At 43.2% G+C, this 16,973-nt stretch overlaps 1 protein-coding gene across 2 annotated transcripts in view; it reads right to left on the bottom strand.

The window, feature by feature from the left end:
• The window catches only part of LOC120936179 (tyrosine-protein kinase Blk-like), a 161,500-nt gene extending 146,396 nt beyond the window's left edge, over window positions 1-15,104 (bottom strand). Inside the window, exons 1-5 of one of the 2 annotated variants that reach the window (XM_040348337.1) lie at window positions 14,887-15,104; window positions 14,749-14,783; window positions 8,531-8,633; window positions 4,342-4,396; window positions 2,280-2,373 (exon numbers count right to left, since the gene is read on the bottom strand). In XM_040348337.1, the coding sequence (XP_040204271.1) occupies window positions 2,280-2,373; window positions 4,342-4,396; window positions 8,531-8,632 (251 nt within the window). In that variant the 5' untranslated portion in view covers window position 8,633; window positions 14,749-14,783; window positions 14,887-15,104. The other variant, XM_040348338.1, reaches the window with a different exon arrangement.
• Window positions 15,105-16,973: the final 1,869 nt, after the last annotated feature.

Genomic DNA, 16,973 nt, shown 5'->3' with positions numbered 1-16,973 from the left:
AAGGATAGAAAGGAAACATACAGAAAGGAAGAGAAATGCAGGGGAAGTAAAGGAAGATAGAAAGAAAATGTAAAAAAGGCAAATTAAGTGGACAAAATTTAAGGGAAATGGATGGAAGGGAAAATAAAGTAGAGAAAAGGAAAAATAATGAAATAAAGTGGGGAGAAGGGAAAAGAGAAATGGCACAAAAAGTTAGAGAACGGAAGAGATCAAGGGACAGAAGAATACACTACAACAGGACACAAAGGAAGGCAAAGATGACGGAAAGAAAGGGAAAGGCACTGAAAGAAAGAAAAAATAGAAAATTAATGGAAAGTAAAAAGAACATGAAGGGAGAGAAAAAGGACAGGAAAAGTAACTCTAAGGCCCCGTACACACGACAGAGTTTCTCGGCAGAATTCACCGAGAAACTCGGTCAAAACCCGGATTCTGCCGAGAAACTCTGTCGTCTGTACAGTTTTGGCTCGATGGAGCCGCCGAGGAGCTCGACGAGAAAATAGAGAACATGTTCTCTATTTTCTCGTTGTTCTATGGGAGAAGGCGGCCCGCCGAGCTCCTCGGCGGCTTCATCCCAAAACTCGACGAGGAACTCGACGTGCTTTGCACGTCGAGTTCCTCGGCCGTGTGTACAGGGCCTGAAAGAGAATAAATGGAAAAAAGGAAACATGACAGGAAGGGGAAAGGGTTATGTCGCGTACACACGATTGCTTTTCGGGTTCTAAAAAATGACGTGTTTTTTTATTTTAATAAAAACGACCGTGGGTGGGCTTCAGAGCATTTTTCAGGATCTAAAAAATCGGCAATTTTTTTTTCGAACATGCTCTATTTTTTCACAATGTTTTTAACGTTGTCGTCTTTAACTACTAGCCGACCGCGCACCGTCATTATACGGCGGCAGGTCGGCTCTCCTGGGCGAGAGCCCGTAGCTGTACGGCAGCTCTTCTAACCGCCACTAGGGGCGCGTGCGCACCCCCCGCTCGCCCCCGACTCCTGTGCGTGTGCCCGGCGGGCTCGATCGCCGCCGGGCACACGCGATCGCTCGTTACAGAGCGGGGAACGGGAGCTGTGTGTGTAAACACACAGCTCTCGGTCCTGTCAGCAGGGGAAATGCTGATCTTCTGTTCATACAATGTATGAACAGAGGATCAGTGTTTCCTCTAGTGAGGCCACCCCCCCCCACAGTTAGAACACACCCAGGGACATACTTAACCCCTTCCCCGCCCCCTAGTGTTAACCCCTTCACTGCCAGTGGCATTTTTATAGTAATCCAATGCATTTTTATAGCACTGATCGCTAGAAAAATGCCAATGGTCCCAAAAATGTGTCAGAAGTGTCCGAAGTGTCCGCCATAATGTCGCAGTACCGAAAAAAAATCGCTGATCGCCGCCATTACTAGTAAAAAATATATATTAATAAAAATGCCATAAAAATACCCCCTATTTTGTAAACGCTATAACTTTTGCGCAAACCAATCAATAAACGCTTATTGCGAATTTTTTTTACGAAAAATATGTAGAAGAATACGTATCGGCCTAAACTGAGGAAAATAAATGTTTTTTTATATATTTTTGGGGGATATTTATTATAGCAAAAAGTAAAAAATATTCATTTTTTTCAAAATTGTCGCTCTATTTTTGTTTATAGCGCAAAAAAAAAAACGCAGAGGTGATCAAATACCACCAAAAGAAAGCTCTATTTGTGGGAAAAAAAAAGGACGCCAATTTTGTTTGGGAGCCACGTCGCACGACCGCGCAATTGTCAGTTAAAGCGGCGCAGTCCCGAATCACAAAAAGTGCTCTGGTCTTTGGGCAGCAATATGGTCCGGGGGTTAAGTGGTTAAGGTTGTAAAAAATGGTCATGTGTGGGCTTTAACGACGTGAAAAAAAACGTGCATGCTCAGAAGCAAGTTATGAGGCTCGTTCTGATAAAACTAGCGTTCGTAATGGAGTAAGCACATTCATCACGTTGTAACAGACTGAAAAGCGTGAATCGTCTTTTACTAACACAAAATCGTGTGTAGGCAAGGCCGTTTTAATGATCGGGCTGAAAAAAACTTTTTCTAGACCCTTAAAAACGTCATTTTTTACAACCCGAAAAACGGTCGCGTGTACGGGGCATTAGACACATTTTTTCAGCAGCTTTAATAACACAGACAAATGGTTATATCACTCAGGATTTAAATCTGTCAGTCCAGCACAAGCCATATCTGAAAACCTTTAGCAAGTGTCTCACCACCCCGACCATCATCCATTGCATGGAGAGAGAAAAACAGAACTCACTCAGACAGGAGCTGGAGCTTCTCCCCTTTCTGTAGCTGGAGATCTCCATTATTAATTGGAGTGTAGTCATACATAACAGCAACAAACTTCTTCCCTGTGTCATTAGAGAGGGGATCAATGAGACACTCAGCACTACTTACTACACATGATTATTTTCTCTGATTTTATAACACGTTGAATCCCTGCAGTGACTATACCTGCGGGAATTATCTGCAGATGTTTTTTTAAAGAGGATGTAAACCCCCAATTTTTTTTTTTTTTTTTGATGTCACAATGTAGAGTATAAGATTTCCTATCATCTGTGCCCAATCTTGCCACACAGAGTTAATCCAGCGCTGAGCAATCCTCTTTTAATGTTCAGTGAAAATTAACAGACTTCCAGATAAAACCCTGTCTAAATAAAAAGTCCTTTCCTCTCTCCTTGCTTTGAGTGACAGGTTATTTACATATCTAACTTGGACATGTTTACCGTATGTTATGTTATGTTTATCATAATATGAGGTCACAGTATAAAAAGTGAGAAATCCACCCCTCCCCACATAACGCATCCTGGTAATATACAATGAACTTTGGATGACCTCATATTATGATAAACATAACATAACATATGATAAACATGTCCAAGCTAGATATGTAAATAACCTGTAACACAAAGCAAGAACAGAGAAACGGACTTTATAATTTGGCAGGTTTTTATCTGGAATTCTGTTAATTTTCACTGATCATTAAAAGAGGATTGCTCAGAGCTGGATTAACTCTGTGTGGCAAGACTGGGCACAGATGATAGGAAATCTTATACTCTACATTGTGACATCCACTTTAAGTAATGCAGCTATTCATCATAAGCAGAATCATGTTGCTCATGTTTCATAATGGTTTATTTTCAAAGGTTATATCATATTTTCCAACAGTATAATTCAAAGTATATCTAAAGCAATTTTTTTTATTATTTTTTTACAGTAAGGAAGGGTTAAACCCCCTGTCAATTATTTCCTCTCAGCGTTCTATGTGGGAGATTTCTTTTTACGTCACAGGAAGTGAAAGGAAATCTCTCCAAGGTGAGGGGGTTTCCCCTCTTAGACAGTTGTCACAAGAACAGGTGTCCCCATTGAAACATTTCCCCTAACCTCCTTCTCTCATAACTCAACAATTTAGAATTTTCCATCACATTCTATACAACAAGACAATAGCCATCAAGAAAAACTGCGAATGGAGCAAAAAATTTTACTGTGGGGTCTTAAAATCTTGCTTCATGCATGTTATTTCCTGTGACATTGGTGTACCTGGGCTGGCCTTTGGGGTGTGCGAGCTGTGCGGTCGCACAGGGCGCCATGGGCAACAGGGGCGCCGTGCGGCCATCCAGAGGCGTACTAAGGGGGGGCCAGCTGCCCCCGGGTACCACACACTGGGGGGGGTGTCAGACCGGCACTCCCCTCTGCGATTGTATTACAACTGCGGTGGCAGTGCCGCAGGCCTAGGCAGCGGCACACTGGCACAGGCAGGGCGAGGCGAGCTAGCTACAGTGGCGAGGGTTAGGTGGTGCGCGGGGGGTGGTCCAGGGTGACACCGCTGCACCTACCATCCCCTCCTCTTGGGGCCACGGGCTGCCTCTCTGTACGATCCCGGATGTCATACAGGCACAGCCGAGTGAAGCCTCCTCCCCCTCCTCTCTGTTTATGTGTAAACAGGGGGAGGGGACCTGATGTGCATGTGTCGCCGCGCTGATCTGAGGTACTGAAGGGGGGGCTGCAATGAACGGGGGGGGGGAGCTACACTGAACGAGTAGGCTACATCCTCTTTGTGTATGTTTAGGTGACCAGGGGGCAAGGGCTGAAGATGGGGGGGCACCACAGGATTAGCTTGCACAGGGCGCCTGAACCCCTAAGGCCGGCCCTGGTACCGCGTCTGTGCAGTGAGTGTCGGCACAGCCATTTATATGACAAACAGGGACATCATTGTACCTTTCAGGCAGCATGATGTACCGTATATATTCAGCACTTTTTAGATTAAACAAAAATTTTGCATTAATATGTTCATTCAAACAAAAACTCAGAGGTCTCACCTTGATTTGACTTCCTGTTTAGGAGGGCAAAATTATGTGGTCGGGAGGTTGGAATCTGTAGCCGAAATGACAAGTGCAATTCAGACGCAAAATATATCAATTGATTAAATTTAAATCAAGTGCAAAATCGCAATAATTCAGGGTTCTGCACTTCCTAATCTACAATCCCTTCACCCAAACAAGCAGCTGTGTACCCGATTGGGACTTCTACATATAACACCCTAAAAATAGAGCACTCACAGCAAGATTCAGTTACATTTTTAAACCCCCTCACTAGATGTAAATACACACACAAAAAAAAAAGTACACATCAAATCAATACATATTTTTTTTATTAATTGGTTTGATATATATTTTATTTTATTGATTTATTTACAAATAGTGGGAGAGTTATGCATTTAATTGAATTGTGCTGTGAGCACTGAGGCCCGGATTCACGTAGAAGCGCGCATCTTTGTGCAGGCGTAACGTATCCTATTTACGTTACGCCTCCGCAACTTTGTCAGGCAAGTGCAGTATTCTCAAACCAAAGTTGCGGCGGCGTAGCGTAAATAGGCCGGCGTAAGCCCGCCTAATTCAAATGTGGAAGATGTGGGCGTGTGTTATGTAAATTTAATGTGACTCCACGTAAATGACGCTTTTTACGAACGGCGCATGCGCCGTCCGTGAAAGTATCCCAGTGCGCATGCTCCAAATTAACCCGCAAGAAGCCAATGCTTTCGATGGGAACGTAAATGACGCACAGCCCTATTTGCGAACGACTTACGCAAACGACGTAAAACTTGAAAAATTCCGACGTCCATACTTAACATTGCTACGCCTCACCTATGCCTCATATAGCAGGGGTAACTTTACGCCGGGAAAAGCCTAACGTAAACGGCGTATCTGTACTGCGTCGGCCGGGCGTACGTTCGTGAATTGGCGTATCTAGCTGATTTACATATTTCTAGGCGTAAATCAGCGTACACGCCCCTAGCGGCCAGCGTAAATATGCAATTAAGATACGACGGCGTAGGAGACTTACGCTGGTCGTATCTTATACAAATTCTGGCGTATCTGATTATTTGAATCAGGTGCCAAGATACGACGGCTCAGACTCAGAGATACGATGGCGTATCTGGAGATACGCCGTCGTATCTCCTACGAGAATCTGGGCCTGTATTTTTTGAGTGTTGAATCACAATAATTATGAATGAATAATATTCAGTTGCCTACAGAGATATTACTCAATTTGTAGTACACTCTTCAGTATAATGCGGGCCATACACATAACAATAACATCACTCACTTAAAGAAAGAAATGGTTTAATCAATAAATAAATGTTTTCATCACATAGGGATGTTTAGTCTTGAAATGCAATAAAAAAATAAAATAAAATAAAAAATAATAATATTTATTATACTTATTAACCCTTATGCCGCGTACACACGGTCGTTTTTTCGGCATGACAAAAAACGACGTTTTTAAAAACGTCATTTAAAATCATCGTTTGTGGGCTTCACATCGTTTTTCGGCGTCTGAAAAACGTAAAAAAAAAAAATTTGAACATGCTGCATTTTTTAACATCGTTTTTTAAAATGTCGTTTTTCGGATTGTAAAAAATTATCGTGTGTAGGCTAAAACGACGTTTTAAACCCGCGCATGCTCAGAAGCAAGTTATGAGACGGGAGCGCTCGTTCTGGTAAAACTACCATTCATAATGGAGTAAGCACATTCATCACGCTGTAACAGACAAAAAAGCGCAAATTGTCTTTTACTAACACAGAATCAGCTAAAAGCAGCCCAAAGGCGAAGAGAACTTCCCCTTCAGAGTGCCATCGTACGTGTTGTACGTCACCGCGCTTTGTTCATCATTTTTCAAAAACGATGGTGTGTGGGCAACATCGTTTTTAATGATGAAGTTGGAAAAACGTCGTTTTTTGGACATGCTAAAAAACAACGTTTTTTTTTCATGCCGAAAAACGACCGTGTGTACGCAGCATTAGTTTAACATAATCAGTTCTTATTAACCCCTTCTTCACCTCTAGGCTGTTATTTTCCTATTTTTTATTCCTATATTTAACCATGTATATCTCTAAACAATTTTGCCTTAGTTCATGTTTTTTTTGTGGCGCATTGAAAAAAAGGTGCAAAATTGAAAAAAAAATGATGGAAAAGCCTTTATTTTAGTTATAAGTAACATTGCAATGCTTTGTGTCAGAATCATAATTTCAGCGTTATAGTAAATGGGAAAAATGAATAAATATACATGTTTTCAATTTTATCTACTGTAGCTATTTTTAAATAAAACTGGTCAAAGTAGAAAAGTGTTTTTGGTTTTCTTACATTCTTTTTGTCTAAAGTCTGTCAACTGCAAGAGAATATCACCAAAAGAAAGTCTTGTTTGTCCTTAAAAACGATAAATGTATTTGTTTGTGATGTGAAGTGACTGGCCTCAGGTGATATACAGAGATGAAACATCCTCTTACATAAATTGTACCTGTTTATCAGTAGCCACACAGCATTTCTGAACTCCAGAAAGCAGGGGGTAGGGATATGATGTCACACCCTGAAGAGCATATAGAAGAGAGCTGAGTGTAATCTGAGACCTGAGTGAGGGAAATTGCCACACCCCCTTCTACACAGTCTCATTGGGAAACAGTAGTGCTGTAGCTTCACTTTCTTCCATATCATTGGGCAAGATGTACAGATGAGGCTGTCACTCGTCTGATGTGTGCTAAAGGGGTCTCCCAGGATTGTCAGCTGTCGGCCTAGACTCTTAAAAGTGACTCATGGCCTCCAGGTGCATTTATGTGTCTTCCCGCTGCACCAATCATTGGGAGATCCAATGCAATACTCCCAACGCACACGTTCTTGCACAAACGGCTGTATCTTAGATTGGATGCTGAATTGACCAACGGCTGCAACCGACTGTAATCATGAGAAGGAAGTGTCACCAGCACACCAGGATCTCCAAAATTGGGTCCAAAACTTCAATCAAACTTTAATCACATACAAATAAAAGCAACATTTTGGAGCCACGCAGGACCTCTTCATGATAAGTGGAAAAATAACTCGCTGAACTCTCTGAGGATCTGAAAAAAATAACTATTGCTCTACATAAAGATGGCCTAGGCTATAAGAAGATTGCCAAGACCCTGAAACTGAGCTGCAGCACGGTGGCCAAGACCATACAGTGGTTAAACAGGACAGGCCTCGCCATGGTCGACCAAAGGAGTTGAGTGCACGTGTTCAGCGTCATATCCAGAGGTTGTCTTTGGGAAATAGACGTATGAGTGCTGCCAGCATTGATACAGAGGTTGAAGGGCTGGGGGGGTCAGCCTGTCAGTACTGAGACCATACGCTGCACACTGCATCAAATTGGTCTGAATGGCTGTCATCCCAGATGATGCACAAGAAAGCCCGCAAACAGTTTGCTGAAGACAAGCAGACTAAGGACATGGATTACTGTCCTGTGGTCTGAGGAGACCAAGATAAACTTATTTGGTTGTGATGGTGTCAAGCATGTGTGGGGGCAACCAGATGAGGAGTACAAAGACAAGTGTGTCTTGCCTACAGTCAAGCATGGTGGTGGGAGTGTCATGGTCTGGGGATACATGAGCGCTGCCGGAACTGTGGAGCTACACTTCATTGAAGGAACCATGAATGCCAACATGTACTGTGACATACTGAAGCAGAGCAGGATCCCCTCCCTTCGGAGACTGGGCCACAGGGCAGTATTCCAATATGATAATGACCCCAAACACACCTCCAAGGCGACCACTGCCTTGCTAAAGAAGCTGAGGGTAAAGAAGATGGACTGACCTAAGATGTCTCCAGACCTGAACACTATTGAGCATCTGTGGGGCATCCTCAAACAGAAGGTGGAGGAACACAAGGTCTCTAACATTCACAAGCTCCATGATATCATCATGGAGGAGTGGAAGAGGACTCCAGTGGCAACCTGTGAAGCTCTGGTGACCTCCATGTCGAAGACGGTTAAGGCAGTGCTGGAAAATAATGGTGATCACACAAAATATTGACACTTTGGGCCCAGTTTGGAAATTGTCACAGTGTTGTCACATGAAAAGATATAATACAATATTTACAAAACTGTAAGGGGTGTACTCACTTTTGTGAGATACTGTATATGACTTTCAAATAATAAAAATAGAGACATACACATCAGTAACAGTGGTGGAGACTTACGGTTGGTGGATGAGAAGTTTTGTAAAGGTTACTATGACTGGGTCCTCTCACTTCATATTGTTCCTCTCTCTTCCAAATCTTCTTGCTAGAACCCAGACCCATCCTTAGAGAACACAGCATAACATTATGAAGCATCTCTACAATCCCATTAAAATCTCATTATAAACAATGGCAGAAATATTTCTACACGTAGCACAGACCCCAGACTGAGTTATCCCAGGTTCCATTCCATGTGAGGAACTTGGCAGACAGGTACACAGCAGTTCATAGTCTCTCAACTCAGAAACCACACCTGGCATGTCTTTTTGTAGTTTATTTATTGGTTAGACTTTGGCATAGCTCCCAACTGTCCCTGATTTCAAGGGACTGTCCCTGACTTGGAGCAATGTCCCTCTGTCCCTCTTTCCTCCTCATTTGTCCCTCATTTTGGTCTGATCTATATGGTTGTTTATAAAATTTGTATCTTTCAAAACGTGTTTCCCAGTGCTAAACCTTTCATCCAAATTCTAAATCGCTGCATTTGTAAATTTTAAAAGCCAATATAAAGAAATAGTAGTAGTAAAAAAAAGCCCCTGTGGCTTTAATTAATCTTTTTTGTGTGTTAATTCTCCTTTAAGGGGGTGTGGCAGGGGGCGTGTCCTATGCCTACATATGTTTGCTAGTAGGTGTCCCTCATTCCCATCTCGAAATGTTGGGAGGTATGCTTGGGTAGGGTGCAGGTAAGCCTTGGGATACTCCAAACTAGCAGAATTAAATAATAGAGGACACCTCTAACTGTACTGTCTCTTCAGGGCGCAACCACCCTCTTGAATTCAGTGTTTAGTGAACCACAACTCAGGGGACCCTATTGTAAAGGTAAAAACTATGGCCCAGATTCTCAGAAGAGATACGACGGCGTATCTCCAGATACGCCGTCGTATCTCTGAGTTGCGCCGACGTATCTATACGCATAGATATCCATTAGATCCGACAGGCGTAAGTCTCTTACGCCGTCGGATCATAACTGCATTTTTTTGACCGCCAGGTAGCGCTTCCGTCGAATTCCGCGTCGAGTATGCAAATTAGCTAGATACGCGAATTCCCAAACGTACGAGCGGCTGACGCAGTAAAGTTACAACGTTTACGTTAGGCTTTTCCCGCCGTAAAGTTGCCCTTGCTATATGGTGGCGCAGCCAATGTTAAGTATGGCATTGTTCCCGCGTCGAAAATTTAAAAAGTTACGTCGTTTGCGTAAGTTGTCCGTGAATGGGGCTGGACGTCATTTACGTTCACGTCGAAACCAATGACGACCTTGCGACGTCATTTGGAGCAATGCACACTGGGATATTTTACGAACGGCGCATGCGCAGTTCATTTGGCGCGGGGACGCGCTTCATTTAAATGATACACGCCCCCTACCCGCTGAATTTGAATTCCGCCGGGTGATTTACGCTACGCCGCCGCAACTTTACAGGCAAGTGCTTTGTGAATAAAGCACTTGCCTGAAAAACTTGCGGCGGCGTAACGTAAATCGGATACGTTACGCCCCCGCAGAGATACGCCCAGTGTACAAGAATCTGGGACTGAGTCAGTAAACTGGAGTAAGCTCTCCCAAAAGGTAGCAAGGACAGTTTCTGTAATCTTTTAGTCTAGTACGCCCTGTGCCCTGTGTACCTCAATACTTTATTAGTACCAGCCAGCTGCTTCTGTACTGGATGCCTCCAGGTTAGATCCTCTGCGGACTTCCTGCACTACTCTTCAGGAACTCTAGACATGGTTCCCCTAGCCAGTGCTGGGAGAAGCTCATCCAGCGCCCAGGGGAAAGATGAAAACTGCCCTCCCATCCATGATGTGCAAGCTTCGGGGATCCTTCGCCCAGCAGTCACTTGCTTGTCAAAATCACTGCTGATGTCACTACTCCTGTCAGCCTTGTAACAAAAGAAAGGTGCCCCCATCCCTACAGTAAACCATTGCACCCAGGGCAGCTTCCCCTCTCACCCACCCCTTGTCCCGACCCTGCCCCTAGCTGGAGCTAGTACACAGGTTTCTTCTAAGCTTCAGCTATTAGCCCAGTGGGCCACAGCTCTCAAGATGGGTCTTCTCCCATAGCAACAAGCACCCTGCTGTTCCAAGCCCCAGCCTATTTATACCTACCTTACCCACCCTATTGGCTATTCTTCCTGCCAGGGATTGGCTGAGGCTCCATGAATACGCTGGTGAGGATCTGCCTCCTCCACCCACTACATTTTGGAACCTACTAGAATCCAGGGGAAAGCAGTAGAGCCTGCAACCAGCAGAACCCAGATAAGCCAAAAGCAGTTAATCACTGCTCCTCTGCTACAAGGGGAGCCGAAAACTTAATTTGCATCAACTGTTTGCAACCTAGATAGGAGGGGGCCACATACAAAACACCCGTTATCTCATTTATATGTTCCTCTGAAAGTCATTAACCACTTCCCTTATCTCCTTCATGGAAAAATTCATATTTTTTTTGCTAGACAATTACTCAGAACCCCCAAATATTATCAGCTAGATTAAGGTACGGCGGCGCTTCTTTAGATCGGCGTAGCGCATCCCCTTTGCACTACGCCGACGTAAGATAGTGAGGCAAGTACTGTATTCACAAAGCACTTGCCTCCTAAGTTACGTCGGCGTAGCGCAAATGGCCGGGCGTAACCCCGCCTAATTCAAAATTAGCGTGTTGTATGGTAATGAATTCACGATTTATTACCATACATGAAAATGAAGCGCCGATCGTATGGCGCATGCGCGCACATGCTCAGTATCACGTCGCAAATACTCCTTGCTACGCCCATCCCCATTCTGAATCGGCTTACGCAAACGACGTAAAATTCGACGGCTGTCCCGACGTCCATACTTAACATTGGCTGCGCCATCTTTTTTGTGGTTTATCTTTACGCCTGAAAAAGCCTTACCTAAACAGCGTATCTTAAATGCGACGGGCGTGCGTATGTTCGTGAATAGGCGTATCTTGATCATTTGCATATTCTCGGCGTAAATCGACGTACACGCCCCTAGCGGCCAGCGTAAATATGCAGCTAAGATACAACGGCGTAGGAGACTTACGCCAGTCGTATCTTAGCAACAGATAAGCGTATCTCAGATTGAGAATACGCTTATAGATACGACGGCGCCGCTTTCGGACTTACGACGGCGTATCTACTGATACGCCGTCGTAAGTCTTTGTGAATCTAGCCCTATATATATATATATATAATTTTTTTAGCAGACACCCTAGGGAATAAAGTGGTGGTCATTGCAACTTTTTATCTCGCACGGTATTTGCGCAATCATTTTTCAGATGCCATTTTTTGGGAAAAAATGGTTTCATGAATTAAAAAATAACAAACAGTAAAGTTAGCCCAATTTTGTTGTATAATGTGAAAGATGATGTTACGCTAAGCAAATAGATACCTAAGTTGTCACGCTTTAAAATTGTGCACACTCATGGAATGGCGCCAAACTTCTGTACTTAAAAATCTCCATAGGCGACGCGTAATTTTTTTTTACAGGTTAGGAGTTTAGAGTTACAGAGGAGGTCTAGTGCTATAATTGTTGCACGCGCTCTAACGCACGTGGCGTAGACATCCCTTGGAATAGTAATAGTGTGTGACAGGTTCTCTTTATGGAGAGAGGCAGGGTCAATAAGACCCCACATCTCTCCTCCAGGCTGGAAAGCATGAGATCGTAAAAAAATTCACGATCTCATGCTGACAGCCTCGATATCGGCTTTGTTTACTTCCGGGTACCCGGGCGTGACGTCATAACATCGCGCCCGTGCCTCGGACGGTCATAGAGATGACTGGTGACCATCTGGTCACCAGAAATCTCTATGGTCCTCATCCGGCGCTGGCCGATTCGTTCTCTGGGCCCCCGATGACACAGGAGAGCCAGGAGAACCACCGGATGGCGGCGGGAGGAGGGGATGTCCCTTTGTAAACAAGGCATTCCCCTGTTCTGCCTAGTGACGGGTCACTGATCTACTGTTCCCCGTGATCCGGAACAGTGATCGCTGACGTGTCACTGGTAGCTCCTCCCCCTAAATGTTAGAATCACTCCCTAGGACACACTTAACCCTTTCCTTGCCCCCTTGTGTTTAACCCCTTCCCTGCCAGTGTCATTTACACAGTAATCAGTGTATTTTTTTTAGCACTGATCACTGTATAAATGACAATGGTCCCAAAATAGTGCCAAAAGTGTCCGATGTGTCCACCATAATGTCGCATTCACAATAAAAATTGCTGATCGCCGCCATTACTAATAAAAAAATTATAATAATAAAAATACCATAAATTATCCCCTATTTTGTAGACACTATGGCCCAGATTCACAAAGGAGATACGACGACGTATCTCCAGATACGCCGTCGTATCTCTGAGTTGTGCCATCGTATCTATGCACCTGATCCTTAGAATCAGTTACGCTCAGATTTCTATTAGATCTGACCGGCGTAAGTCTCTTACACTGTCGGATCGTAACTGCATATTTACGCTGGCCGCTAGGGGCGTGTACGCTGATTTACACCTAGAAATATGTAAATCAGCTAGATACGCGAATTCACGAGCGTACGCCCGGCCGACACAGTACACGTTAGGCTTTTCCCGGCGTAAAGTTACCCCTGCTATATGGTGGCGTACATGCGGCGTACCAATGTTAAGTATGGATGTCGTTCCTGCGTCGAATTTTGAATATTTTACATTGTTTGCGTAAGTCGTCCGTGAATGGGGCTGGACGTAATTTAAGTTCACGTCAAAACCAATACGTCCTTGTGGCGTATTTGGAGCAATGCACACTGGGATATGTCCACGGACGGCGCATGCGCCGTTCGTGAAAAACGTCAATCACGTCGGGTCATGGTCATTTTACATAAAACACGCCCCCCTGTTCCACATTTGAATTAGGCGGGCTTACGCCGGCCGATTTACGCTACGCCGCCGCAACTTACGGAGCAAGTGCTTTGAGAATACTGCACTTGCCCGTCTAAGTTGCGGAGGCGTAACGTAAATCGGATACGTTACGCCCGCCTATAGATACGCCGCTGTACGAGAATCTGGCCCTAAAACTTTTGCGCAAACCAATCAATATATGCTTATTGCAATTTTTTTACCAAAAATATGTAAAAGAATACATATCGGCCTAAACTACGTTTTTTTTATATATTTTTGGGGGATATTTATTATAGCAAAAAATAAAATTTACGCTCTTTTTTTGTTTATAGCGCAAAAAAATAAAAACCGCAGAGGTGATCAAATACCACCAAAAGAAAGCTCTATTTGTGGTAAAAGAAGGATGTTAATTTTGTTTGGGTGCAACTTTGCATGACTAAAGGTAAGTCATCCGCTTTTGTGTGTAAATAGCAGCTTGAGTAAAATAGCCGCTGTCTTGGAAAGTGAACACAAAGGGCCAGATCCACAGACGAAGTACGCCGGCATATACATACATAGAATGTATATTATTTTAAAAGTGGGCATATGGTCACTCTCTGGCTTGGGCAATGGCCGTAGACTTGTTTGTCTAATGTTTGTACTTTTAAAATAATGGTGGGTTAATAAGCCTCTGCCCAAATCTGTCTCCAATGTTTATCTGTATGACTGTGGTATGTTCTTCAGATTGTAAGCTCCTTAATGAGCATAGCTTAAAGTGAAAGCCCCAATGTCTTCTGTAAAACATTGCATAAAATAATATAAAAAAAAAAAATTTAAGAAAAAAAAAAGGACAACATGATTTTAAATCTATCCGTCTGACCTCAACTTGACTTAGGCAGTGGATTGTGAGCCCTGGGTTGATATATTCACCTTGTATACGATTGATTGATGTATTTTGAAGTGAATTTTGTATTCATATATATCTATTACTATTTTTCTATCATTAATAAAGTTGGCACTTTTGTACATTTTTTACATATTTCTACTTTTCATAGATTTTTCTGCCTAAAAAGTGGGCGACCTCTCGTGCACTGGTCGCATATCTCTCTCTATTTCACTTGTTTAAGGATGTCGGCAGTATTTTATACATTTCCAATTCTCATATTATCCTTTTTCTGATTTTAAGGACAAACTAAATTTAAACATTTCTTGTTGTGCACATAGCAGAACACTTAGATATATACATCCCTACTGAACTCTATACTGACGCGTAGCATTAAACATCTTAAAAATGTGCTAAAAGGTTGAGTTCTACTATAAATATACTACAGAAAAGTAGAAAGGGGATCCTACCTTGGTCCTCAGATGGAGTGCATATCTCTAGAAGTCTGAAAATCCATAGAAAAGCAGTAAAAAAAACAGTTATTCCAAGTTACACGTCTTTAGTACTCATTACTAAATAACACCAAAGATATGTTTTGCTTTTTTGACCTGTCAGTTAGTAGAGGAGCCGACCCGTGGTTTCCTGCCCACTCATCTATGAGAAATGTCGTGTGCCGGCTTTGATAAACACAACATCTGAAATATCTGAAGGCTGTCGCTCACTAGCTAAGTTCCCACTATCCATCAATTGCAGAACTTGCACCTTTTTCTACTCTCATAACTACGTATAGGATATTATGGAAGAAACATCTGAAAGTCACAGCCTGGGTCTCGCTCTACCGGAGTAGAAACAAGGCAGAAGATGATGTTGCTGAGAACAGGGAAATGTCTACAGGTTTCACATCTAAAAAATGTATTTTTAAACTTTCACAGTGATGCATTTTTTCCACAGCTTGCAGCCCACTTGTTTGTTTTTAAAGGCACATCCATTAAATTACAGGAGCTGGACCTTTTTCTTTTGTTGAACTTTAGCTTTAACCACTTTAGCCCCGGGCCTGTTTTTCAGAGTCAGTGTTTACGAGACTAAAACATTTTTTTTTGCTAGAAAATTACTTAAAACCCCCAAACATTATATATATTTTTTTCTAACACCCTAGAGAATAAAATGGCAGTCATTGCAATACTTTTTGTCACACCGTATTTGCGCAGCGGTCTTACAAGCGCACTTTTTTTGGAAAAAAATTACTTTTCTAAATTAAAAAATAAGACAACAATAAATTAGGCCCAATTTTTTTATATATTGTGAAAGATAATGTTACGCCGAGTAAAATGATACCCAACATGTCACGCTTAAAAATTGCGCCCGCTCGTGGCATGGCGTCAAACTTTTACCCTTAAAAATCTTGATAGGCGACGTTTAAAAAATTCTACAGGTTGCATTTTTTGAGTTAGAGTAGGCCTAGGGTTAAAATTAATGCTCTCGCTCTAACGATCGCGGCAATACCTCACTTGTGTGGTTTGAATACCGTTTTCATATGCGGGTGCTACTCGCGTATACGTTCGCTTCTACGCGCGAGCTCGTCGGGACGGGGCGCTTTAAAAAATTTTTGGGGGGTTTTCGCATTTATTTTTATTTATTTTAAAATTTTTAACACTGAAATAAAAAAATCAAAACAAATTATCACTTTTATTCCTATTACAAGGAATGTAAACATCCCTTGTAATAGAAAAAAGCACGACAGGTCCTCTTAAATATGAGATCTGGGGTCAAAAAGACCTCAGATCTCATATTTGGGCTTAAATGCAAAAAAATGTTGCTTTAAATTTTCAAATGACAAAAAAAAAAAAATGTTGCTTTAAGAGGCTGGGCGGGACTGACGTTTTGACGTCACTTCCACCCAGCAGAGCTATGGGGGACGGGCGAAGGAGATTTTTCCTTCAGTCTCGTCCCCGCTCAGCTGCCGAATGGTCCCGATCCCCTCCGCCGCTACCGACGGCTACGGTAAGCGGCGGAGGGCGCGGGAGAGCGGCGGTAGGGGGGGGCCTCTCCCGCCACCGATAACGGCGATCTCGCGGCGAATCCGCCACGGAGACCGCCGTTATCGTGTACCGGACCGCCCACTGAAGAGATGAATATCTCGATTGTGGCAGCAGCTGCTGCCGTTACTGAGATATTCATCTTTAAAGTGATGACGTATAACGGCGGTGGGCAGTCGGCAAGTAGTTAAATATGTTCTAGGTGCATCAAAACTAAAAAAAAAGGAAGCAAAAAATAAAAAAATAAAATAAAAACCCCAGTGGTGATTTAAAGTAATTGTAAACCTTAATTTTGTTTTTAAATAACAAACTTACCTCCACTGTGCATTTTGTTTTGCACAGTGTGGCCCGAACCTTGTCTTCTGGGGTCCCCCGGCGGCGCTCGCAGCTCCTCCTCACATCGGTAAACCCCCTGGAAGTTACCTTGCGGGCGTGCTCCCGAGTCCAGCATTTGCGTGCATAGACACAGTATGCCGGATTTGGCCCCGCCCCCTCGCCCGTGCCTGGATTTGATTGACAGCAGCGGGAGCCAATGGCTGCGCTGGTATCAATCTATTAGACATGTGCACACTGATAGCTGGATTCACGTAGGGCGGCATTTGTTTCAGCCGGCGTAGCATATCGTATTTACTAGGGTTGTCCCGATACCGATACTAGTA

The sequence above is a fragment of the Rana temporaria genome, chromosome 4 (genome assembly GCF_905171775.1).
Source record: "Rana temporaria chromosome 4, aRanTem1.1, whole genome shotgun sequence".
In the NCBI taxonomy this organism is placed as follows: domain Eukaryota; kingdom Metazoa; phylum Chordata; class Amphibia; order Anura; family Ranidae; genus Rana; species Rana temporaria.
This window is presented reverse-complemented; position numbering and strand designations above follow the sequence as displayed.